General features: G+C 46.6%; 1 protein-coding gene across 1 annotated transcript; it reads right to left on the bottom strand.

Annotated features, from left to right (window-relative positions):
• Window positions 1-1182: 1182 nt before the first annotated feature.
• T069G_07867 (condensation domain-containing protein) lies at window positions 1183-25938 on the bottom strand (the record flags this gene model as incomplete). The annotated part of the gene is made up of 4 exons (XM_056175077.1): window positions 1183-6665; window positions 6711-8159; window positions 8232-19243; window positions 19301-25938. The coding sequence occupies 4 exons, from the start codon at window positions 25936-25938 to the stop codon at window positions 1183-1185; spliced, it is 24582 nt and encodes an 8193-aa protein (XP_056026026.1).
• Between the last annotated feature and the right edge of the window lie 728 nt (window positions 25939-26666).

The raw sequence follows: 26666 nt of genomic DNA, 5'->3' as shown, positions 1-26666 counted from the left end.
AAGCTAACTCGCTGAGCGAATGTTTCGGTGCGCCTGGTCTCATCGACGAAGCAAGCCACTGGTATCAGCCATCTGCAAGCCAGGCTTTTAAACGAGAGAGGCCGGAAGCCATGTTATTTCGGCAAGTATATGGCTCAGAGTTGCTTATGAGCTAGAGTTGAGGTGAGGTTGAGCACTTCTCGGGTGAGATCTCACCCCGTCTCTGCCCGCCTTGCCGTCCGCGTCTGTTTTATTACCTGATTACATAGCTACCATAGCACAACTCCGCGTATCGATCCCTAAAATCCGGGTTCAGCCACGATTGGCAAGGTCAGCCGCCGTCTTTGAGCCCAGCTGTTAAGTCGTTGCTGCTTCTCCTTTTAAGCGTTCAACCTTTCTCCGTTTACTTGAGGGCATTCACGCAGTTTGCGCCTGATTTTGTCTCTCAACTGGCTTGCACAACAACTTTAAACGAGCGATGACAAACTATTTCCAGAACAACGCATGAAGAGACGAGACATCCTTCTGGAATCACCCAATCAACCAACCTTTTCTTCAACTGTGGTGGCAATGCAACAAGAAGCATGAGACTAACAAATGCTAAAGAAGACCACTAGCCACATGGCAGTCCAAATGCTAGCCACTGTATTTCGATTCATCTGGCTGGGAAAATTACCGCATTGGGCAAGTTTTCGAGTCAAGCTACCGCTCTCAACTCCGTCGCTGTCCGCTGCCGTCCGCTGCCACGAGGCCGTATCGACATGACAGCTCCGTGCCGAGGAGAAGTGGCAATTTAAACAATTAACCCTAAAAAGGGTACCAAAAGTACATTTGAAAAAAAGAAAAAGAAAACAAAAAAAGAAGGGCGACCTCTTGGAGGTCTGGCGGATCTCTCCCGCCGGGAATTGAACCCGGGTCTCAAGCGTGACAAGCTTGCATACTGACCACTATACTACGGAAGATGTTTCAGGCGTTGCAGCGCCTGTTGTAGCGGATCACGTAAGCACTTGAACTAATGTGATAGATAAAGCTCCAGGACTCAGAAACACGAAGTTGTAAGGCTGTAGACTATTGTAAAGCTCAACAACAAGAGAGAGAGAAAAAAACAAGTACAATAACTTTGACAAAAAAAGAAAGAATAATGACATGAAAAATTCTGAGATGGCATATGCTGCGTAAGAGACATAATGCATCTATCTCTACCTAATGCAACCGCTTAATGGCACCGTCCTTCACTTTTCCTAACTCCCCGGCAGACGATGCAATAAACCCAATCTCCATCAAATATCGCACATTCTTCTTGACTGCTTTGTGCCATTGCTTGTGTTCCAAAGACTCAGTAGCCAGTTCTTTCGCTGATCTTGGAGCACCGAGAGCACCCAGAAAGTGTTGAACTGGCCAAAGAGGGTGCTCGTCTCCAACCGCAGCCATGGAAGCGTGTGCTAACTCTTTCCATTCGGCCCATGATACGGGTTTACACTTTACTTTCAGCTCATCATTAACCATTTCCCAGAACACTGGTGTTGGTATACCGCCTGTCACATGGACAAAAGAGTCAATGGCATTCTCACGAAAGGCTTGACTCAGAACCGTGGAAGCAACGCTGTCAACATCCGCAACGTACATCCAATTTTCCGAGGGCTCTACCGGGTAAGCATGGATTGCGGCAGCTCCTGAAACAACACGCCAAATCAGATCATCAACATTGGCGACTCCGTTGCTTTCTGAACCGATGATACGACCGGGCTTGACTATGGATAGTCTGTTTTGCTCTTTCGGCAAGCCTTTCACAAAATCTTGGATGACGCCTTCGCACACAAACTTGGTTTGGACATATCCGTTCAGCCCACCGAGCCTTTTAGCCACTGCCTCCGGATTCTCATCCGGGTCTGTTTTCAGCCCCCCGGAAACAAAGACGAACCGGGGATGAATCGGGGATGAAGCAGCAGCATTTAGCAGATCAATAGTCGAGCTGACATTTGGCGCCACAAGCTTATCGTAATCCGCATTCCAGTTGACCACGGCACCGTTGTGGACAATGGCGTCGATATTGCCGTGGTGCCTAGATATTCCCGAAAGTCGCTCCCATTGAGATGCGTTAAGTCCTAGCTGATGTTTACTTAGGTCGCCGACCCAAACCTCGATCTTCGTCGCGTCGTGCTTATTCCACCATCGAGCTGCCTGGGCTGTTGCTCTGATTCGCTCTAGCCCATGCTGTGGTGAATTGCATCGAACAAGTGCTATGACGGATTTGATTGAGCTATTGCGCAACAGGTGTCGGAGAAGTTCCGTCCCCAAGAATCCTGTGGAGCCTGTAAGAAAGACGATCGAATTCTGAGATGGCTTCATAATCGGGTGTTTAGCCAAATTGTTCAATGTGGTAGCCGAGATTCCTTTGAGAATTGACTGTATCTTTTCCATGAGATCCACGATTGGTCTGCCCTCGGTAGTATTTTCGCGGGCACTGTGGACAAACTTGGCCATGCTGCTCACTGTTGTGTGCTTGCTGTTTAGAATAGAAAGGCCTAAAGTAACTTCATATTCGTTAAGAATGGCTTTGGCAAGGGTGACGATACGAATGGAATCACCACCTAGATGGTAGAAATTATCGTCCACACTGATCGATTCTGCAGGTAGATTTAACACATGCGCCCATTGTGACCGAATCCAAAACTCAGTCTCATTAGAACACTCGCGGAAGATCTTCCGCTGACCAGACAAGTATTGAGCCAGCTCATCTGTAGACATACGAGATACTGTCTGCTGAACTAGTCTTCGATCAAGTTTGCCAGCACTATTGTGAGGCATATGCGCCACTAGTATGATGTATGATGGTATCATGTGCTGAGGTAAAATGAGGTTCATGTTAGCCCACAACTGAGATAACATTTCTCCCATAGCATCATCTTTGCTCAAGAATTGGACATTTTCTGTTGTGCTGTCCATATTTTCTCCATTTCTGAAACTCACAAATGCTGCGAGATGCTTTTCATGGATGACATCCACCGCAACATGTTCGAATGTTGTTTCCAACTCCTTCATCTGATATTCAATCTCTCCCACTTCTAACCGTTGTCCTCGAATTTTGATCTGTGTGTCCTTTCTCCCAAGGTATTCCATGATACCATCATCGCCGTATCGAACTAAATCTCCGGTTTTGTAAAATCGTCGGAATTTTTTTTTTTCCATCGGCAACCAGCTGACATCTTCGACAAACGAGCTCTTCGTTTTGCTTTCATCTTGGAAATATCCTCGTGCCAAGGCAGGACCCTGCACCAAAAGCTCTCCAATACAGCCAATGGGTGCAAGTTGCTGGTGATCTTTAGGATCTACAATCCAGCAATGATGAGCGAATCCACGCCCGATAGCTGTGGCAGATTTCGTGGCAGATGTATAAATATGAGCGGAGGAAGCAATGCAAGCTTCTGCAGGGCCGTAGGCGTTGCGCAGATCCAGGTGTCCATACCATGTCTCGATGATATCTTTTGATGCAGCTTCACCACCAAGTATAAGAGTCTTGAGTGAAGGCACTGATTCAGGAGCTAGATTTTTGACGACCGTGGGTGTTAGTAGAGTGATATTCACTTGCGCATCCGTTATGAACTTTGAGGTTTGATGCATTCGTTCTGCCTCGGTAGGCACGCATACAGTGCCTCCGGCCGTTAATGCAGCAAATATTTCGGTAATACAAGCATCGAATACGTAATTCGCGAATTGCAACCAGCGTGAGTTCTCATTAGTGTTGAATGCTTTGTGTTCACCCAACAGAGACGTGCAAATGCCCTGATGTTCGACAATAACGCCTTTCGGTTTGCCAGTGGAACCCGATGTGAAGAGCATATAAGCTGCGCTTGATGGTGTAGCTGTATTTACGATTTTAGTCTTCTTAATGCCAGATAGACATGATATCAGAGTAGGTGAGAGTTCAATAACAGTCTTGGTCATCTGCGCACACTCGGTTGCAGTAGAGGAAGACGCAATCATGATTTGAGCTCCGATCTCATTAAGCAATGCTTGGCGACAAGCAACAGGGTGGCCTGGGTCTAATGGGACAAAAGCACCGCCGGCTTTGAGTATAGCAAGCATGGCGACAATGGTCCATGGTAATTTTTCGAAACATATCGGCACGAGCGACTCTGACTTGACGCCTTTTTCTTGTAGGAAAATCGCGAGTTGTGAAGAAAGAAGATCGAGCTCGGCATAAGAAATGCTTCCACCGGTAAAATAAATTGCTTCGTGCCCTGGTCGCCGCTGGGCTTGTTTCGAGACAAGATCATGGAGGCATTCGTTCGCAGGTTCAAGACATGCCGTATTCCACCTGATTGCTTGCTGACGGTCCCAACAGCCTGCGACAGATATGCTTCTTAACGTTTGTTTAGTATTGGAGAGCAGCTGCTGAATTACGTGGTCCAACTGTTCAGAAACGGCCACAGCTTGAGATTTAGCCATGCATTCCATGTTATACATAAGAACAATCTCAACTTTATTGTCGTATAGTAGGCCTTGTACCACAAGGGAATAGTTGATAAAGTTCTGAATCCTATCTTCTAATTCCTGTTCGGAAGTCTCATCTATCAGAATGGTATCCGAGTTTTGACTTCCGCCTGTGAAAAATCCAGCAGGCTGGATGACAAGTAAAGAGGAAAAGTTGCAAGCATCTTTGGCATTGGCACCGAGCGAAGAGATATTAGGCAGACCAAATTGTTCGTGTACAACCATCTCACTGCTTTGATGCTGAATATTGCCAAGATAATCAGATATTGTCTGGTCTTTGTCAAGCCGAACACGAACTGGAACTGTGGCAAGCATAACTCCAGGCATTGAGTTAGCGCCAACGAGAGCTGCATTCCGGCCTGAAACAGTGGCCCCGAAGCACACATCGTTTGCGTCGCAATAGCGGGCGAGGACAATAGCCCATGCAGCTCTAATAATCGATGCTTTAGTAATCGAGGTCTTGGGATAATTGCTAAAATCCACTTCTTTGCTGACGTAGCCAGTAACCGGGTTGGCAGAAGAGGTCGTAATCGTATTTGAAGGGAAGGAAGCGCATTTGGCATCATGAAGCTGCTCCAGCCAATATTTCCGAGCGGCATCGCGATCGAGTTCCATAGTATATTTGACAAAGCGAGCATACTGAGCCAAAGATGGTGGCTCATTTTCTCGATAGATGGAATCCAACGTGCCCATGATACAACCCATTGACCAGCCATCGAATACGCTGTGATGCATAATGAGACCGAAATAATTATCTTCACCGCCTTGTAGTAATGTGTATCGAACCAATTTAGAGCCATAGCTCACTCGTATTGCGGACACTTTTTGCGAATATGTAGATAAATCAACACCATCGGAAAATTCCCAGTCGTGGCAATTTCGTAGGATGACCTGGATAGCCGCTCCATCCACAAGAACGATTCGCGTTCGCAAGTTGCTGCAAATTTCCATTGTGCGCTCCCACGCTGATTTAAATCGACTCACATCGATATGCTTTGGGAGCTTGTAGAGATTCTTCGCAAGATACGAGCCTGGCTGCTTGATTGATAACGCCATGAGACCTTGCTGAAGTTGTGTGCATGGATATGCGTCCTCTATAAGCTCTTTGTTGTCTAGGTCACAGAGCCTAGATACTTCGTGCAGCAAGCTGTCTTGCTTGGTAGGTGGCAAGAGGGTGAAGGGTTCAAGATGAGTGACTACGTTTAGCTGCTGGCTGCTCGCCAACGAAGACAAAGCCGATATTTGAGAATCCTTAAAGATATCAGCCACAGTTAAACTTATGCCGGCTCCTCCAGCAAGGTTTACTAGCTGAATTGCCGTAATTGAATCGCCGCCAATCTCCAAGAACTTGTCATGCCGGCTGATTTCACAAGGATCAATTTTTAAGACTTTTGCTGATAAGTCTAGCAGCTTTTTCTCCATTTCCGTTATTGGTTCGGCACGTTCTTGCTTGATGGGAGAATAGCCTGCCATTTGTTCCATTGACAAGCTAGCAGCCAAATCAAGTAGTTTCCTGCGATCCATCTTCATGGAAGTTACGAAAGGCATGTGACTGATCGGCAAGATAAGACTAGGCATCATGTAAGGTGGAACGCGAGCCTTTACATAGGCTCGTATAGACTCCAACGATGAACGCATTGAATCATCAATGGGTGGAAGGAGGCTGCCGTCGGAAGCTGCTCCTGCAAAGCTAATAAAAGCGACGAGAGACATGCCTGATTTGTGATGAAGAACGTCCACAACGACGTGTTCAACGGTAGTGAGGGAGCATTTGAATTGATACTCGATCTCACCAAGTTCAATTCGATGACCGCGAAGCTTCACTTGTAAATCCTTCCGCCCAACGTATTCAATAAGTCCATCTGGGGCATATCTGACCAAATCTCCTGTAAAATAGAACCTCCGAGGCTCGCACTTTTGCGTCAAGCGTAGACAATCCAGTTGGTCGCTGAAAGCTTTGCGAGTTTTCTCCAAGTCGTTAAGGTAACCACATGATAGCGCATGGCCTTGAATCACAAGCTCGCCAACGCATCCAATAGGAGTCAACCTACGGCGGTCGTCTGAGTCGACAATCCAACAAGCAGAATTAAATCCTTGCCCAATAATTCTATGTGAGTCGTTGCTTGATCGAACATCGTGCATTGTTGCTATGACGCAGCCCTCGGTTGGACCATAAGCATTGATAAGACGAACTTTACCGTGCCACATTTCGATCAAGTCTTTGGACACGGGCTCACCGCCAACAATCAGCATCTTAAGCGTGGGTACTTGGGATGGGACTATCGTTCGAGCTAAAGACGGCGTAAGAAGGGCTTCAGTAGATCGCGACTTGCAAATGAAAGTCGGCGCATCTTGAAGTCGTTCAGTGTCTGAAGGTACGCAAATTGTTCCGCCATAAACCAATATCACGAAAATCTCGTAAATCATGGCATCAAATACATAGCCAGCGAATTGGAAAATTCTTGACGAAGGACTGGTTCCAAGTACCTTACCCAAGCCAATCATATTGGTACAAAGAGCGGAATGCTGAATAACTACGCCCTTTGGCTTGCCCGTAGACCCAGACGTAAAAATTACGTATGCAGCATCGCTGGTCGACTGATTCGAAGCTGTGTGTTCGGACTCCAGCTTGGCAGTGGCTTCAAGTGCGGCGATGAATGAAGGGGACAGTTCTACAATATGTGGCACAAGATCCTGACAAGATGAGGCAGAGCTTAGAGAAGTGATTATCACGTTCGCATTTGTCTCCTTAGTTATTTCCTCTAGACGAGCGCGTGGATGTGATGGATCAAGTGGAACGAACGCAGCACCGGACTTGAGAATTCCAAGCATCGCTATAATCGCCCATATCGACTTTTCGAAACAAAAGGGGACCAGCGTTCCCGACGTGACTTTAAGGAGACGAAGATGATTGGCTAACAGTGTTGAAAGATGATCTACTTCGCCATATGTCATTGATGTCTCCGAGGAAAATATGGCTTCGTGGTGGGGATTGCGTAATGCTTGAGCAGAGATCAAGTCATGTATACACGAGTCGACAAGCTCAATATTCTGCGTGTTATATGAGACGGCTTTTTCGAAATCCCAAGCACTAGATAGTGATATGTCTTCTAAAAGTACCTCATCAGGGTTGAGGAGTTGCTCCACAACATGGCTGAACTGGTGAGAAAGTGCTGCGAGTTGATCACGAACAAACATGCTTGTGTCATACATGAGTAGCAAGTCAACTTCATCATCAAGCAGATCGCATTGAACAATGAGAGGGTAGTTAAAGAAGCTTTGAATCAATTGTTCGATGTTGTCATCTTCCGAAGCCGGGTGCAAAAGACTAGAGCTGCTGCCAATTTCTGTAAATCCCATCTGCTTCGCTGGCTGAACTACCATCAAGCTAGAGAAGCTACACGCTTCTTTCGTATACTGATTAATCTTTGAGATGTTTTGAAGCCCAAATTGCTCAAAAGGCACCATCTCTAGCGCCTGTGATTGTATATCTTGCAGGAATTGCTTTGTAGTGCATTGGCGGCCAAGTTTCACCCTAATTGGAACTGTGGCTGTAACGAGTCCCGTTACAGAGGCGAGTCCAGAGACTGAAGCATTGCGACCTGAGACAACAGAGCCAAAGCAGACATCATTCGAATCACAATAACGGGAGAGAACAATAGCCCATGCGGCCCGGAGAACGGTGGCTTTGGTAACAGTAGCATTAGTCAAACGCGGGAAGTGGATTTTCTGCTTTAGTATTGCGGTAGCTTGCTGACCACTGGTTGTAGTTGTTTGTTGCGTAAATGTTGCCGGCTTCGCTTCATGTAGCTGCTTCTGCCAATACTCCGCGGCGGAGCCCTCATCTATGTCTCTGACATATTTCACAAATTTCGAGTAAGGCTCAAGTTTGGGTAAATCTGCGCCTTGGTAGGCCGCTGACAAGGTCTGCAAAGCTAGAGACAAACTCCAGCCATCAAAAATAGCATGGTGGATATTGAGAGCAAAGAAGTTGTCGCCATCATCTTGAAATAGAACATAAATGCAGAGGGCCGAGTTGTAGCCAATTTTGGCATTCTGGCAAGAGCTTTTATACGACTCAAGATTATCGTATCCGGATGCCCATGTGGGATTCTCTTGCAGTTGAATTTGAACGGGAACATTGTCCACGAGAATTATTTTCGTCCGTAGATTACTGCAAGCAGCAATGGTTTGCTCCCATGCTAATTTGAATCGCGGTATGTTGACATGAGGCGGCAGCTTAAAGAGATGCTTTGCAAAGTATGAGCCCTGTTGCCTAGCTGCGATAGCCATGAGTCCTTCTTGAAGTTTTGTACAAGGGTAAGCATCTTGGATGAGTTCATTCTCTGAGAGTCCAAACTCTTCGCGGCGACTAGTATCGAGGACTTTAGTTTTAGTAGACTGATCAAGCAGGCTGAACGGCTGAATCTCGTCACTCAACCCAGTTGTGGCTAGATCAATATTTATCGCTCTGGACGCGAGATGGCAGAGGCGCGAATCTTCGAAGATTTGGCTTATTTCGAGGTGAATGCCCGCTTCACGGGCTAACGAAACAAGCTGAATAGCACCGATTGAATCCCCGCCAATACGTAAGAAGCTATCATCGCGGCTGATTGTCTCCGCAGGAATTCTCAAAATATTTGCCCAAATCGTTTGCAGGCAGACTTCCGTAGAAGTTTCGGGGCCGCGCTTTTGTATGCTATCGAGCAGCGCAAATTGGTTCCACTGCTCATGAGAAAAGCTACTGATCATCTGGCGGAGTTTCACCCTATCCAACTTAGCTGATGATATAAGTGGAAAGTAGTTCAAAGGAATAAACAGTGTTGGGATCATATATCGAGGGAGGGCCAAATGCAGTGTATCAGCTAGTCCCTTCAGAGTAGCATGAAGCTCATCAGTCATAGTCATGAGCAAATCTTCGCCACCATGCTCAAGTATCTGCTGTGGTGTCTTAGTGCTGTCCAAATAGCACATGTAGGCGACAAGGTGAGTGGCGGTGTCATTTCTAAAGACGTCAACAGAAACTTGATGGGCCGTGTTGAGAGCGCTGTGTATCTGGTGCTCAATTTCACCCAATTCAACACGCAATCCTCGAATTTTGACCTGTGTATCCTTACGGCCGACGTAGTGAAGGTTGCCGTTGTGACTGTAGTAGCCCAAGTCGCCAGTCTTGTAAAATCGGTCCCAACCCTTGCTTGTGCGATTGGGCACCCAATCAGGGAGGTCTATTACTATTGCTGCTGATGTTTTTGCGGCATCAGAAAGATATTCACGCAGTAGAGCTGGCCCCTGGACAACAATTTCGCCGTGGCAACCGATAGGAGCCAATTGACGAGGGTTATTAGAGTCAACTACCCAGACATTGGATCCAACCGAGTGTCCAATAGTCGTAATGTTCTCTGAAGAATCTTTCCACTCATGGATAGAACTGAAGACACATGTTTCTGCTGGGCCCCAGGCATTGATGAGCCGAAGTCTTCCGCACCATGTTTCAAGTACTTCTTGTGGGAAGGCTTCGCCAACAAGAATTAGAACTTTTAAACCAGCGAAATTCTCGGGTTTTAACGTTCTTGTGAATGACGGAGTCAAGAACGCCCACGTTACATTGGCGGAACGAACGTATTCGTCTAGATTGCCATTCAATCTCATAGCATCAGAGGGGATGCACACACAAGCGCCATGCATAAGAGGTGACATAATCTCTCCAACAGAAACGTCAAAAACGAATGACGAAAATTGAAGCATCCTCACATCGCTGGTGATGTTCAGTCGCTTACTGATATGTCTCTGGCTTGTGCAAAGAGCTCTATGCTCCATAACAATTCCCTTAGGTGTTCCGGTACTTCCTGAGGTAAACAAGATGTAGGCTGCATCGTCAGGAGTCACACCAATAATTGGTATTTTGCCATCAGGTTTATCCTGTAATTTTTGATACAACTCAGAGCCAAGCACAACCACATCCTTAGTTAATTCCGTACTTAACGCCGCATGAGAAGCAGAAGATATCGTCAAGGCAGCGCCTGTCTGCTGTACAACTTGCTGCAGTCGTTGTACGGGATGAGCGGGATCAATTGGAGCCCATGCCGCGCCAGCTTTGTTGACAGCAAGAATAGCCACAACGTACCATATAGATTTCTCAAAGCATACATGAATGATATCTCCGATACGAGTATGGAACTCATGGACTAGATGCGAGGCTAGTCTATCAGTCGCTTGCTCTAAGTGGCCGTATGTGAGTTCACCATCCCAAGCATGAATAGCAAGGCCATTTGGTGTATGTCTAGCTTGCTGTGAAATAAGAGTGTGGATACAACTGTCAATAATAGTAGGCGTATCGTTATTGGCCTGTAGAGCGAATTGTACATCCCACGGGCTGGCGACAGATACTTGATCAATCTTTTGTCCTTGCTGTAGGACCAATTGCTCTACTACACTGTTGAACTGACGTGCAAGAGCGCTCATCTGAGATTGGGACAGGACCGCAGTCTCGAATATTGTGACAAGATTCACATGGTCGTTAAAGAGATGTCCTTGAATAACCAGTGGGTATGTGTAGTAATTTTGCAATAGGCTTTCCTGTGTATTGCGCCCATTGGCTACAGCCTCCATAACACCACTTGAGTTGCTATCCTCAGCGGCCTCTTGCATGGGCTGAATCAACAGTAAGCTGGAGAATTCGCAGGCTGCCTTGGCTTCGGGGCTCAGTCTCGAGATGTTCTGTAAACCAAATTGCTCATATGGTATCATATCAGTTGCTTGGCATTGAACGTCTTGTAAAAAGTCTAATATTAGTTGCTCAGGGTTTATACGGATTCTCACTGGCACCGTGGCTACGGTTGGTCCAGCTATCTCCAGTAAACCATCCAGCGATGCTTGACGACCCGATATAGTGGCGCCAAAACAAACGTCGTCACTATCGCAATATCTGGCCAAGACAATTGCCCAAGCCGCGCGAAGAATTGTTGCCTTTGTAATTAACGAACTAGCTGAAGTGGGAAAGTTGATCTTTGTAGTCAATGCACAAGTTTGGGTCGTCCCGGTAGAATTACTGGCAGGTCTCGGTGCTGGAAATGCAGCCGACTTGGCATTTGCAAGCTGTTTCGTCCAGTAAGCGCGAGCAGCAGAATCATCTATTTGCGCCAAATGATAGATGAACTTGGAAAATGGCTGTGGAATAAAAGGCATGCGCTCATGGTAAGATTGATAGAACGTTTGCAAGATGACCGGGATTGTCCACCCGTCATGAATTGCATGATGAATTGTCCACAAGAAGTAATTGTTTCCACCTTCATCTTTGGTGATAGTAAATTTCGATAACTGCGAGTTGTATGACATTCGAAGTGATTTAGTTTTCTCCATTGCATCTTCCAAGTTGCCGCTAGAAGCTTCCCATAGGTCATCATTATTAATCACGACCTGAATACACGTTCCCTCGTGAAGAACAAGACGCGATCGCAATATTCCGCAGGACGCAATAGTTTCATCCCAGGATGATTTAAATCGGTTAATATGCAAGTTTTTAGACAGCCTGTACACATATTTTGCGATATATGAACCTGGTTGTCTCAAACTGAGGACCATCAAGCCCTCTTGTAATTTAGTACAAGGGTAGGCATCCTCAACCGACTGGCTTCCTGATAGTTGAAGTTTGGCTGCCAGAGATTTTCCAGTCACCCATTTTCGTGTGTTTTTATCGAGTTGGTCGAATGACGGCAGATCAGAAGCTTCATTTTTCACCGTTTCCAGGGTTTTGGCTGTTGCGGCAACGGCTAGCAAACGGGGATCATCGAAGATGTTCTTCGCCGTCAACAATATTCCATCCTCGCGAGCAGTATTAGCCAAATGAATTGCCGCAATAGAGTCACCACCAAGTGCTAGAAAGCTATCATCACGGCCGATTGAATCCATCGAAATGTTTAAGATTTCCGCCCAGACTTTTTGTAGCAGTCTCTCCATGGGTGTCTCAGGAGCGCGTTTTTGAGTCCCAACCAGTGAAAATAGGGCAAGATCTTGTTGGCATAGCCCAGCCGTTAATTGTCGAAGTCTCTTTCGGTTGAGCTTTGTGGAAATGATTACTGGCATATAGCTGCAGGGGATGAAGAGCGTTGGGACCATATAACGCGGCAATGCCACCGTTAGCTCACCGACGACTGCCGTCAAGCGAGACTGTAGTTCATCGTCAATAGACAGGAATGGGCCGTCATCTTTGCTACCGTCCCTACCATCATCATCTTCAGTTCTTGTCTCGCTGCTCAGGCAAAAATATGCGACCAAGTTCGCTCCACCGTCAGATCGAAATACGTCGACTGCCACCTGCTTTGCTTGTGGGAAAGCGAGTTGGAAATGGTGTTCGACCTCACTCAACTCCACTCGAAGACCTCGAATCTTGACTTGCGTGTCTTTTCGAGCTGAAAATTCAATGGTGCCGTCTGGGTTATAGAAGCCCAAATCGCCAGACTTGTACGATCGACTCCAATGTTGCGAGTCTCGGTGCGGAGCCCAGTCGGGAAGAGAGGTCATAATTGTCTTCGTTGTCTGTTCATGATCGCCAAGGTACTCTCGTAATAAAGTCGGACCTTGAATGATGATTTCACCAATGGTCCCTATAGGAGAGAGCTTCGAAGGGTCATCGGGGTCTACAATCCAACATAAACCACCGACGGGTCGGCCTATAGTTAAAGACGATTCATGAACGGAAGTGAACTCATGTAGAGTGCTGCAAACGCAGGTTTCAGCAGGTCCCCAGCCATTTATCAGGCGGACTTTACCAAACCAAGTAGTCAATACATCTCGTGGAATAGCCTCCCCAGCTAAAATTATCAGCTTCACGTTCGGGATGTCGCACGGCTTGATGGTTTTGATGAAGGATGGAGTGGACCACATCCATGTGATGTTCATCTCTCGAATGTAATCCTTCAAGCCATTCATCCTAGTGTGGTCTGAAGATATGCATACGCAAGCACCGGACACCAATGCTAGAATAATCTCACCAATGGACATGTCGAACACATATGATGCAAACTGCAACATCCTGACTTCCGGTGTAAGCGCGAGTCTTTTTGCAATGGCAGTCTGACTGGTGCAAACAGCACCGTGCTCCATCAAGAAACCTTTAGGCGTTCCTGTACTACCGGATGTGAATAGCATGTACGCTCCATCACGAGGGGATACGTTCATCTTGGGGCATTCTGCTTCAGCACCGTTTGACGACTTTGTTAGTTCCCCATCAAGTGATTCGGTAACTTCAATTAGATTCGAGAAGAGTGTTTTACAAATTGATGCATTTGTAGGCGATGTCAAGAGAGTAGTTGCCTTTGTTTGCGAAACAATTTGTGCAAGCCGCTGGGGTGGGTGAGATGGATCGAGCGGCACCCAAGCGGCTCCAGCTTTATTGATAGCCAATATGGATATAACAAACCAAGCAGTTTTCTCAAAGCAGACGTGCACAAGGTCACCAGTCTTGATACCATAGTTGTTGGTCAAATGATGCGCCAGGCGATTTGCAGACTGATTCAAACTTGCGTATGTGAAACTGCCATCCCATGCATCAACGGCTAAGGCGTCTGGCCGAATCATAGCTTGCTTTTCGATAAGGGTGTGTAGACATGAATCGACAATGTCTGGTAGCTCAGGGTTAAATTTAGCTGCCTGTTGGACGTCCCAGCTTGATGATTTTGGCATATCCCCAAGAGTCATGTCTGTGTGAGTAGCAAGCTGCTGAACCGCATGTTCAAGTTGGTGCGCAAGTGCGATCAATTGTGGCTCTAAGAGGACATGCTTATTATAAATGAGCACAATTTCGATTTGACTTTCGTATATGTGTCCTTGGATGATTAGAGGGTAACTGAAGTAATTGTGGAAAGCGTTCGCATTTTTCCCTTCTTCTGTAGCGACCATGATGCTCTCATCGCCATCTCCAAGGAGAGATTGCATTGGCTGGACAACGAACAGACTCGAGAAATCACAGGCTTCTTTGGCATCATTGCTGACCTTTGAAATGTTCTGCACACCAAACTGTTCATATTGAATCATCTCAGTAGCGTGCCCCTGCACATAATATAGAAATTGGGAGACGGACTGTCCGGGATCAGTTCGGAGTCTCACGGGTATTGTTGCGATGATAGGCCCCAGCATATCGACCAGTCCAGATACTGGAGCTTGTCTGCCTGACACGGTGGCTCCAAAGCAAATGTCTTCTGTTTCGCAGTACCGAGCTAAAACAATAGACCAAGCAGCTCGCAATATTGTGGCCATTGTTATGCTGGGGGTAGCTATTGCAGGGACTCCAATCATCTTATTCACAATACCAGTATTGTCAGCATTTCCTGCAGCCGAATCCAAAACATTCTTCTTTGGGAATGAAGCTGGCTTAGCTCCCTGAAGCTGTGCCGTCCAATACTGAACGGTGGCTTCATTGTTCAATCCCAAGATATACCGGATGAACCTAGAATATGGCTGAATGCTAATGTCATTGGTACCGTAGTACAGCTTTTGTAGCATATTGAAGATATATCTTATAGACCAACCATCGAAAACAGCGTGATGGAGAGTTAGAATGAAGTATGTCTTCCTATGAGCATCGTCTTTAAGAATCGCATCACGGCGAAGGCGGGAGCCATAGTTCATTTGAACGCTTTGAAGTTCATGCATGTAATCTTCCAGTGATTGACTGCGAATAACATCCCAAGAGACATCTTCCTTGACAACCAATTGGATGGATTGACCACCCGACTGAATGATCCGCGTTCTCAGATTTGTGGCAATCCCAACGGTACGTTCCCACGCATCTCTGAATCTAGGAACATCCGTATCATTAGAAAGACGATAGATGAATTTCGCGATATACGAACCCGGTTGTTTGACTGCTAAAGCCATTAGTCCTTCCTGAAGTCTAGAGCATGGATATGCGTCCTCAATCTCGTTTTCACCGGATAGTCCAAGAAGAATCTTGGTCGAGTTACTCGTTGCAATATCTTCGTACTCTCGTCCTAGCAAGCTAAAAGGTTGGACAGAAGTATCTTCAATACCCTCCGTCAGCAAACGCGCCTTAGCCGCTACGGCGAGTAAGCGAGGATCCTCAAACACATCGCTGACAGTGAACAAGATGCCTTGATGGTGAGCGTAAGAAACAAGTCGAATAGCGGCAACAGAGTCACCGCCAATCCCAAGGAAACTGGTATCCCGATAAATGGATCCTTGTGGAATATGGAGAATCTCACTCCATAATTTTTGTAGGCGGCGTTCCATATCCGACACTGGAGCTTCTTTGATTCCTTCTTCGTCATCATCCAGGGTGTAATGGTTTAAATCTTGCCTATCAAGTTGCGCGATTAATCCAAGTAGCATCTTTCGATCCATCTTTGCCGATGTAGCTAGTGGTATAGCCTTGCAAGGGATAAACAAGGTCGGTATCATATACGTCGGTAGAGCAGAGCTAAGGCGCTCACGAAGACTGTGAAACGAGCTCTTCAAGCCACCTGTGAGTGAGCAGATAAGATCTTTCGGAACAGCTATACCAGCGGGGATTGTATCGTCATTGAAACAGAGAAATGCAACCAGAGTAGAAGAAACATCTGTTTTCAGGACATCAACAGCAACTTGACAAACCCCGTCCAATCCAGTATGAATATGATGCTCTATTTCTCCCAACTCAACACGAAGGCCACGAATTTTTACTTGCATATCTTTACGGCCAACGTAATGGATTGTTCCATCCGGGTTATACATGGCCAAATCTCCGGTCTTGTAGAAGCGACTCCAGTGTTTTGAATCGCGGTATGGTGCCCAATCCGGAACTTGTATGGTTGCTACAGCGGTTTTCGTCGCATCTGCTAAATATTCGCGAAACAGATTTGGACCTTGAATAACAACCTCGCCCACAGTCCCTATAGCAGCCAGCCTCTGAGAGTTGTTTGGCTCGACAATCCAGCAAAACCCACCAAGCGGTCGCCCAATAGTCAGCTGCGATTCTTCGCTAGACTGCCACTCGTGGATGGCTCCATACACGCAAGTCTCCGTAGGTCCCCAAGCGTTGAATAATCGAAGTTTACCAAACCACAGATCGAACACATCTCGTCCCACCGCTTCACCTCCTAAGATAAGCAGCTTGAGACTGGGTACATCGTCCGGATGTAATGTGCGGGCAAATGAGGGAGTCAACAAAGCCCAAGTCACTTCTTCTTCTTTTATATAACTAGTTAGGGCACATGTATTTATCCGAGTCTCCCACGACGGAATGCATACACAAGCACCAGATATCAGCGGGGTAATGATTTCTGCGACTGATGCATCAAAGACAAACGACGCAAACTGTAGCATTCTCACGCCTGGACCAAATCCGAGTCGTTTACTGGCGGCTGTTTGAGCACTACACAGAGTACCATGTTCAATAACAACGCCTTTCGGAATGCCAGTGCTACCTGAAGTGAAGAGGATGTAGGCAGCATGTTGTGCTGCCACTTTTACTTGAGGTCTGTTTTCATAGCAACCATCGTTGATCAATTGGGCATTCAGCTTCTCTGTCACTTCAAGAGTATTTTCGACCAAATTAACACATTTTGATATATTTTCGGGAGAAGCCAAGGCAAGTGATGCTCCAGTTTGGCTGACAATTTGTGTATGTCGATCATGTGGATGAGAGGGATCAAGAGGTGACCATGTTGCGCCAGCTTTGCTAATCGCTAGAGTGGCGACCACATACCATGCTGACTTCCCAAAACAAACATGTACTATCTCTCCTAATTTGAGGCCAAATACAGAGATGAGATAGTTCGACAGTCTATTAGCCATGGTATCAAGCTCCTTGTAGGTGAGATTTGCGTCCCAGGCAGATACGGCGGGCAAGTCCGGATGTCTTATGGCCACCCTTTCTATAAGTGAATGAACACATTCTTCAATGACATCAGGAGGTTGACCGTTTGCTGCTATGGCGTATTCTAAGTCGAAATTTCCAGCAATATTAACATCTCCAACGCGTAAACCGGCAGAAGCAGTCAGCTGCTGAATAACATTGTCAAATTGAAACGAGAGGGCTCTAATTTGGGATACTGCAAGCACACTGGTCTCATAAATGAATGCTAGTTTCACTGTTCCTTCTCCAAGGAAGCAGTGAAGAATCAGAGGGTAAGTGAAATAGTTTTGTACAACTTCTTCCGCAAGTTTTTCGTCCGAGTTCAGTGATACGAGGACTGGATCGGATTCCTTCGTTTCGGCAGGTTGTACCACTATTAAACTAGAAAAGTCGCACGCTTCTTTAATCTGCGGGCTTAGTTTGGTAATATTCTGGAATCCAAACTGCTCATAGGCGACCATTTCAGAGGCTTGAATCTGAACTCTATCGAGGAACTCTGCCAATTTCTCATTATTATCGAGACGGGTGCGCACAGGGACCGTTGCAATCGTCGGTCCTGACATGGACTCTAACCCGGCTACAGGTGCATTCCGCCCAGCTACCGTTGTTGCGAAGCACACATCGTTGCTGTCGCAGTATTTAGCAAGAATTATGGCCCAGGCAGTTCTCATAATCGTAGCTTTCGTGATGGAGCCACGCATAGAAGTAGAAAATTTAACGTTACTAACGAAGATGCTGGTCCTCTTCGGTTCAGGGCAGGGTTGTCGCCGTGTCGGTGGAGAAGGAAATGAAGCCCGCTTTGCATCTTGTAATTGATTCATCCAGTAGTCATTCGCCGCCTGAGTGTCCAGATCCAGTGAGTATTTGATGAAGTTCCGGAAAGGATAGAGACTTGGCAAGGCGTGATTTCTCAGCAACGCGGTTAATGTTTTGATCATAACACCAAGACTCCATCCGTCAAAAATGGCATGATGAATTGTCCAGAAGAAATATTTTTCGCCGCTGTCATCTTTCAGAATACAATAGCGCGAAAGTCGTGATCCATAATCCATTCTGATATGCTGTGAATCTGATATACAAGACTGGATGTCCAATGACGAAGCCGTATCCCATGAGACATCACGATCCAACACCACTTGAAGACAAGCTCCATCAACTGACACAATTCGTGTTCGGAGATTATCACACAACTCGACCGTCCGTTCCCAGGCCTTTTTGAACACGACTACATGGATGTGAGCAGGGATTTTGTAGATATTCTTCGCAATATAAGAGCCAGGTCGGATTGTGGCTAAAGCCATAAGGCCTTCCTGAAAGGCTGTGCAGGGATATATGTCTTGAATGATGTGACTTTCTGATAAGCTGCACTTTTCTCGAATTGTTTTTGTAATTGAATCTGTCACTTCGAAGGGAAGTAGGCTGAATGGTGCCAGCTGAAGGTCTTTCTCGACGTCTCCCACGCTCACAGCAGCGGCCATTGCTGATAGCTTAGGATCAGAAAATATTGTTGCTACGGATAGCTTGATTCCGTGTTGGTTTGCTAGAGAAGAAAGTCGAATTGCCGAAAGAGAATCACCACCAGTTTGGAAGAAGTGATCGTTCTTCCTAATCCTTTCAGTCTCCATCTTTAGCACGCGAGCCCATAGAGCTTGTAGTTTAAGTTCCATCTCTGTCGTTGGAGCGATTCTATCTCTCTCAGACAAAGAATATGCCATGAGCTCCTCCATTGTAAAGTCCCTTACTGAAGCCTGTAATTTGCCTCTATCCAGCTTCATCGCTGCATTAAATGGTAACTCACGAAGAGGTATAGTCAGCGTGGGCACCATGTAGCTTGGCAGTTCTTCATTTAATTGACCAACTAGCGCAATAAGACGCCGACGCATTTTCTGATCCAATGGAACAAATTTATCTGTTGGCGGGCTGTTATATTCTTCTTTGAAGGATATAAATGCAGCCAACAAATCTCCAGTTTCTCGCCTCAGAACCTCGGCGCCTACTTGAGCAACTTCCGGTCTAATGCGCTTGATGCTGGCTTCGATTTCTCCAAGCTCCACACGCTGACCACGAATCTTGACCTGCTTATCCTTCCGGCCGAGATACTCCATTTCTCCCCTAGAATTGTATTTCACTAAATCTCCAGTCAAATAAAAATGACTCGGTCCAGACGCAACAAACTGAAGTTCTGAGAGAAATACCGCCTGCGTCTTTTCAGGCTCATTTATGTAGCCACGGCTCAGGGTATGTCCTTGGACGACCAACTCGCCAACGCAACCAATAGGCGCAAGCTTATGATAATCATGCGGCTCAACAATCCAACAGGCGCTATTAAAAGGTCGGCCAATGTTTGTGGGATTGTCATCTATATTGAACTCGTGTGTAGCACAAGCCATAGTTGTCTCTGTTGGGCCATATCCGTTGATGAGCTTAACTCGTTTACACCAGGTATCCAACAAATCTCGAGTAGATGGCTCGCCGGCGAGGACCAGAATGTCTAATTGAGGGATCTCATTTGGATCCAGTATTTGAGTAAATGATGGTGTGAGAGTAGCAATGTTGACATTTGCTCTTTGCATAAAGTCGTGAATGTTCTGTAGGCGCTCCGTTTCGGATGGTACACATATGGTGCCACCAAATGCAAGTGTGGGAAAGATTTCTGCCACGCTAACATCAAATGTGTAAGACGAAAATTGGAGACATCTCGAAGACTCATTCCATCCCGTAATCCTCCCAAAGTCCAAAATATTAGTACAAGCGGCAGAATGATCGATGACTGTGCCTTTTGGTTTTCCCGTTGAGCCCGAAGTAAATAATACATAAGCAGCATTGCTAGGAGAACACTTCTTTGTTTTCTTGGAAGCAGGTTGAAGAGATATAGAGAGTCTCTCCATCAGCGAAGCTGATAGAACAACAATGTGTTTGGCCAGCTGATCGCATGTTGAAGACGTTAAAGGCGACACTATAATTATACTAGCACCAACTTCTTCCACAATCATCCGTCTTCGATTTATCGGATGTGAGGGGTCTAGTGGAAGATATGCTCCGCCTGTTTGCATGATAGAGAGCATAGCAACAACTCCCCAAGCGGACTTTTCCATACAGAACGGGACAATGACATCTGGTCCTACTCCTAAATCTGAGAGGTGGGAAGCCAGAAGGCTGGATAGCCGGTTGAGTTCTGCATATGTAAAAGATCTTTCGGTCGAGAAAATAGCTTCATGCTCCGGCCTCTTCATAACTTGTTGGGATATCAGGTCAGGAACACAGCTTTCAACAACAGTTATTGGGGGATTCAATTCTGTGGCATGCTTGAGATCCCAAGAGCCAGCTATCGTAATAGAACCGAGGCTACTGTCTTCTTGCTCGCATAGTTGTCGCACAACATTGTCAAAGTGTATTGACAACGCTTGGACCCTCCAATCAGAGAGCACATTCTCGTCGTATATAAACTCCAGTGCCACTTGATCTTCTCCCAAATAACACTGCAGTGCTAGTGGGTAGCTGAGGTAGTTATGTAGCATTTTCTCATAAAGGTCGCCTTTAGAATTGACCGATGTTAATAGAGAGTCAGCAGCATCATGTATGGGCGCCGGCTGCACTACTAAAAGGCTGGTAAAATCACATGCCTGCTGAGCTTCCTTGCTCAGCTTCGAAATATTCTGCAGGCCATATTGCTCAAACGGAATCATTTCGAAGGCTTGATTGTGAACATTCTGAAGGAATGATTTAATTGACTGCTGGCCATCAAGCCGAACTCGGACGGGTACCGTCGCCACAACTAATCCAGGAACCGATTCTAAGCCATGCATATTGGCATTGCGGCCCGAGGCTACGGTACCAAAGCAGATGTCATTCGTGTCACTGTATCTGGAGAGCACAATTGCCCAGGCAGCACGCAGGATTGATGCCTTGGTAACCGATCGGTTAACAGGTTGGGGAAATTGGATGCTATGAGTTCTCACACGGGTCACTTTGCGCTGCGACTGTGCCTCTTCAGTAGAGGGGAATGAAGCTGGCTGGGCGCCTTGGAGCTGGGAACGCCAGTAATTTCCAGCTGCATCTCTATCCAAGCTCATTGCATAGTTGACAAAATGGGCATAAGGTGTGAGTTTTGGTACGGTCTTGCCATGATATATTGCGGAGAGTGTATTGAAGATGAGTGGCAGACTCCATCCATCAAATACGCAATGATGAGCATTGAGAGCAAAGTAGTTGACATTTTCATTCTCTTGAATGATTGCATAGCAGCAAAGACGTGATCCATAACCCATTGCCAGATTCTGGGAAGCTTGTGTATAAGCATCGAGACTTGTCCCCTCAGCTGAATCCCATGCCACGTCGTCTTTTACCACGACCTGGACGCAGCTATCGTCAACCAAGACGATTCTTGTTCGCAGATTGGAGCAGACTCTGACAGTTTCCTCCCATGAGGCTTGAAATTTGGCAATGTTTACGTCCGATGGTAGTCGGTACAGCTGTTTGGCAATGTACGAACCCGACCGAGTAGTTGACATTGCCAAGAGACCTTCTTGGAGTGATGTACACGGGAATACATCTTCAACAGCGAATTCTTCTGACAAATTACACAATTTCCTCAATGTCTCGATAGCATTGTTGGTATTAATTCGGCCGTTCAAGAGACTAAATGGGAGAATCTCATGCAGCGCTGCAGCGCTGGCATCAATTTCAATGGCCTTCAGTGATACAGCCCATAGTCGGGGATCGTCGAAGATGTCTTTGACAGTGAGTGATAGGCCTGCCTTCCGGGCCGAAGTTACAAGCTGAATGGCCACCAGAGAATCGCCACCCAGGTGTAGGAAGCTGTCGTCTCGTCCTATAGACTCTGCCGCAATCTTCAATTCTCCTGCCCATAGCTGCTGCATACGAATCTCAGCGGCTGTCTCAGGTTTCCTAGTGTTACTAGAGGCCAGGGAATATTGTGCCAACTCATGTCGGCTCAATCTCTGTGTAGTGTCTCGCAGCTTATTCCTGTCAAGCTTTGCCGACGATACAACTGGCATGAAATGGCACGGAATAAACACTTTGGGTATCATATAGGGTGGGAGTAAAATGCTGAGTTCGCCAATAATTTCTGTGACTTGTGATCGTATTTCGTCCGTGAATGGCAAGAAAATATCATCATTCTCGACGTTGACCTTGCTAGTCGCCCTTCTTTCTTTTGTATAGCAGATATAGGCCACCAACAGAGAACCTGTCTCGGCCTTGAAGACATCCACGACCGTCTGGCATCCACTTTTCATAGAATTTTGAATTTGATGCTCAATATCACCAAGTTCGATGCGAAGACCCCGGATCTTGACTTGAGTGTCCTTGCGGCTAAGAAACTCCATAGTGCCATCAGGATTATAATAGGCCAAGTCTCCCGTTTTATAAAATCTGTTCCAGTCTCGTGACTCGCGGTGAGGTGCCCACTCAGGTACTGTAGTGACAATTGCTTCATTTGTCTTGTCCGGATTATAAAGATATTCTCGCAACACAGTCGGGCCTTGAACCACGATTTCGCCCACAGTTCCAATCGGTGCCAGTCGCCGAGGATCTGTAGAATCAACAATCCAACAAAACGCACCAACTGGTCGCCCAATATTTAGATTGGACTCATCTGTCGAATAACACTCCTGAATACTGCTGAATACGCACGTCTCTGCAGGTCCCCAGGCGTTTATAAGCCTTGTTTTCCCAACCCACATATCAAAGACGTCGCGTTGTACGGCTTCTCCTATAAATAACATGAGTTTAAGGTCCGGAACCTCTTTGGGGTTGATGGTCCTCGCGAAAGAGGGCGTAAAGTAAGCCCAGTTGACACGCTTGTCGCGAATGAATTGGGCAAGATTGTTCATGCGCGAAGCTTCCGAGGGCACACAACAACAGGCACCGGTGATGAGCGGCTGTACAATTTCTCCCACGGAGACATCGAATACATACGCAGAAAACTGCAACATCCTGACGCGAGGCGTCATGCCAAGTCGCTTGGCAATCGCCACTTGGCTTGTGCAAACAGAGCCATGTTCCATTACCAGGCCCTTGGGGACTCCTGTGCTTCCAGATGTAAACAATACATATGCAGCGTTCCGCGGAGATACGCTGACTTTCGGTCCTCGTGCGCTACATTCATAGTGTACGAGTTTCTCATCCAAAGCCGAACACACCTCGACAACAGAGTCAACAAGACCAGCACATAGCGATGAGTATGTCGGCGAAGCCAACGCAACTTTTGCCCTGGTCTGTGAGACGACTTCTTTCAGCCGCTTTTCTGGATGAGATGGATCTAGAGGGACCCAGGCCGCGCCGGCCTTGTTGATAGCTAGTACGGCAACGATAAACCAGGCTGACTTTTCGAAACATACGTGAACCAAATCTTCCTTCTGTATGGAGAGCTTGTTCACAAGATGATGGGCCAGCCTATTTGATGCCCTGCTGAGCTCACTATACGTAAACGACTTATCCCAAGCGCATATCGCGAGGTCAGTTGGCCGTCTTAATGCCTGGTTCTCAAACATCTGATGGATGCAAAGGTCTACATTCTCTGGCGTCTCTGGATTGAACCTCATTGCGCACTCCAAATCCCATTTTCCAGCAACTTCTATTGTGCTGAGCGACTGACCCGACGCTTGAAAAAGCTGCTGAACAACATGTTCGTAGTGATGGAACAATGCTTCGAGTGCGTCGCCACTAATTGAATTCGAGTCGTACGTGATTTGGAGGTCAACGCGACCGTCATCAAGGAGAGCTTCAAGGACGAGCGGATAGTTGAAGTAATTCTGTGTAGATGAGTCGGATAGTTTCTTCTCCGCAGCACTGCCACGCAGCAATATCACGTCTTTGGATCCAGAATCTGCCATGGAGGTCAGAGACTTTGCTGGTTGAATCACGAATAAGTTGGAGAAATCGCAGGCGTCTCTCGCGTCTTCGCTGATTTTTGCGATATTCTGTAGCCCATATTGCTCAAAGGGAACCATTTCAGACGCTTGAGCCTGGACACTTTGCAAGAAGGCAGCGATAGTCTCGCCAGGCTGGAGGCGAATCCGAACGGGGACTGTAGCAATCACAAATCCGGGCATCTGGTTGATTCCATGGACGGCAGCCTGTCTTCCAGAAACAGTCGTCCCAAAGCATACATCATCTGTATCGCAATATCGGGCCAAGATTATAGCCCAAGCAGCCCTCAATATTGTCGCCTTTGTGACAGATAATTCGGCTGTGCAGGGAAGTGAAATCTCCCTTGTCATTACACGGCTTGACATGTCGGATCTTGTGCCCAAGTTACGAGGAAAGTTGGCCCGGCGGGCGTCTTGAAGCTGAGTCTTCCAGAAACCTTTCGCGGCATCCTGATCAATTGACATGATGTATTTGATGAAGCTCGAATACGGTCGTAAGATGCCTTGTGCTTGGCCATTGTATATCTGATACAAGCTGTCGAAGATGAGGCGCGCAGTCAATCCATCAAATACAGCGTGGTGAATGATCCAGACAAAGTATGACTTGCCATCTACATCCGTCACTAATCCATACCGACACAAGCGCGTTCCATAGGTCATTATCATGCCCTTAGATTTCGCTACGAACGACTCGATCGTTTCCCCAGCGGTATCTTCCCAAGCAGTATCACTTTGAATCACTGCTTGGATTGTCTGGCCATTAACGGGCAGCACTCGGGTACGAAGATTGTCATAGCGGTCCACTGTCTCTTCCCATGCCGCCTTGAATCGCGGGATGTCAACATGGCTTGGCAATTCGTAAATCTGCCTCGTCATGTACAAGCCAGGCTGCTTCTCTGATAATGCCATGATACCAGCCTGAAGGGCTGTGCAGGGAAAGACATCCTGGATGATATCGCCATCTGTCAGTCGGCATCTAGACCGAACTTCTTTTATGGTTGCATCGATCTCCATCTTTGGTAGCAAACTCAGAGGTTCGGCAATATACGCGTCGCTATTTTCCTCATCTATAGCTGCCATGGCGGCCATCTTTTGGAGTTCAGGATTGCCAACTATTGCGGTGACTGTTAATCCGATGCCATATTGTTCGGCTAATGCAACAAGCTCTATGGCGTTGATTGAATCCCCGCCAAGGACCAGAAAATTGTCCTTGATACCTATATCCTGAGGTTCAAGATTGAGCACTCTGCCCCAGAATTCTCGTAACACTAGCTCTGTTTCTTTCGTAGGTATTTCATCGTGAGGAATTCGGTTATTATCTGCGCGAGCTGCTTGAGCAGCTATATGTACCCTCTTTTCTTTTGGCGAGAGATTGGATTCGGTCACATCCCAAGCAGTCAGCAGGCGATAGAGGACTCTCTCATCCACCTGCCCCTGTGGGGTCGTTGGAAGCTCGTCGAGAATAGTCCATCTCTTGGGAATTGGGAATTTTTCGTCCTTATTTTGATCTTTCAGTTTCCGAAGGGCTTTACGGGCTCTTTTTATGATGCTCGAGGCATCTGCCTGGTCTTTTCCGCTCGATTTACTTAAAGAGATGGCCACGGCCCACTGGGGTTCATCGTTTTGGGAAGTCAAGTTCAGAATTTTGGCTTGGTTGAGAGCTTCATCTTTCAAAAGCTCCCTTTCCAGACGCTGTCGCATATCAAGGTTTTCTAGAGCCATAATGTCGTATTGGCTATGGCCGTAGGGGACTTTACCCTACCCAATCTGCATGGATACACGTTGAGTATTGGCGTTGGGTAGCTTGCGATGATAGGTTCAATTACACGACAGCTGTAGTGTGAAAAGAAGTTCGAAGAGAAGTGGGCTATCCATTTTCTGATGGAAATAGAGACGATATGAGACAGATTCAAGCTACCTGCGGAGTATCGTTGGTGCCCACGGAGGGATGATATTCTCTCCTAACTAAAGCGCAGCCACAAGAACCAAGACACGAATGTCAGCTGTCATGAGAAACATAAAGTGGATATATCAGACAACGCCAATTTACACGTTGGGACTAAAGAGATTGACATCTGTTCATCTCGTCAATCCCAACAGTTCATTAGGCGCCTCTCGCTAGCACTACATGTAGGTAATATATCTCCTTGTCACCAGCTGTTCAATAGAGAGAGAAAATGACATCTGTTACCATCATCTTCTCATGTTAACAGATGTTGATAGCAGAACAACCCACAGGCTTCAGAGTGAGATGCCGTGATCAATTCCAAAGTCAACATTGGTTCGGGAATACGCGAGTATGTTTTAAGTAACACGTGCGAGTGTGTTTGTGTGGAATGTATCTGGTGTTTCATCTGCGTCCTTTTTACATGTCTTCCTTCCGGCCAGTGGGTAATCTCCACGTCAAAGGAGTGGCTTGAGACGCATCCCAAATTAAATGCATATATGCA

The sequence above is a fragment of the Trichoderma breve genome, chromosome 5 (assembly GCF_028502605.1).
Source record: "Trichoderma breve strain T069 chromosome 5, whole genome shotgun sequence".
NCBI classification, from domain to species: domain Eukaryota; kingdom Fungi; phylum Ascomycota; class Sordariomycetes; order Hypocreales; family Hypocreaceae; genus Trichoderma; species Trichoderma breve.
The sequence above is the reverse complement of the archived record's forward strand: the minus strand, read 5'-3'. Positions and strand labels throughout refer to the sequence as shown.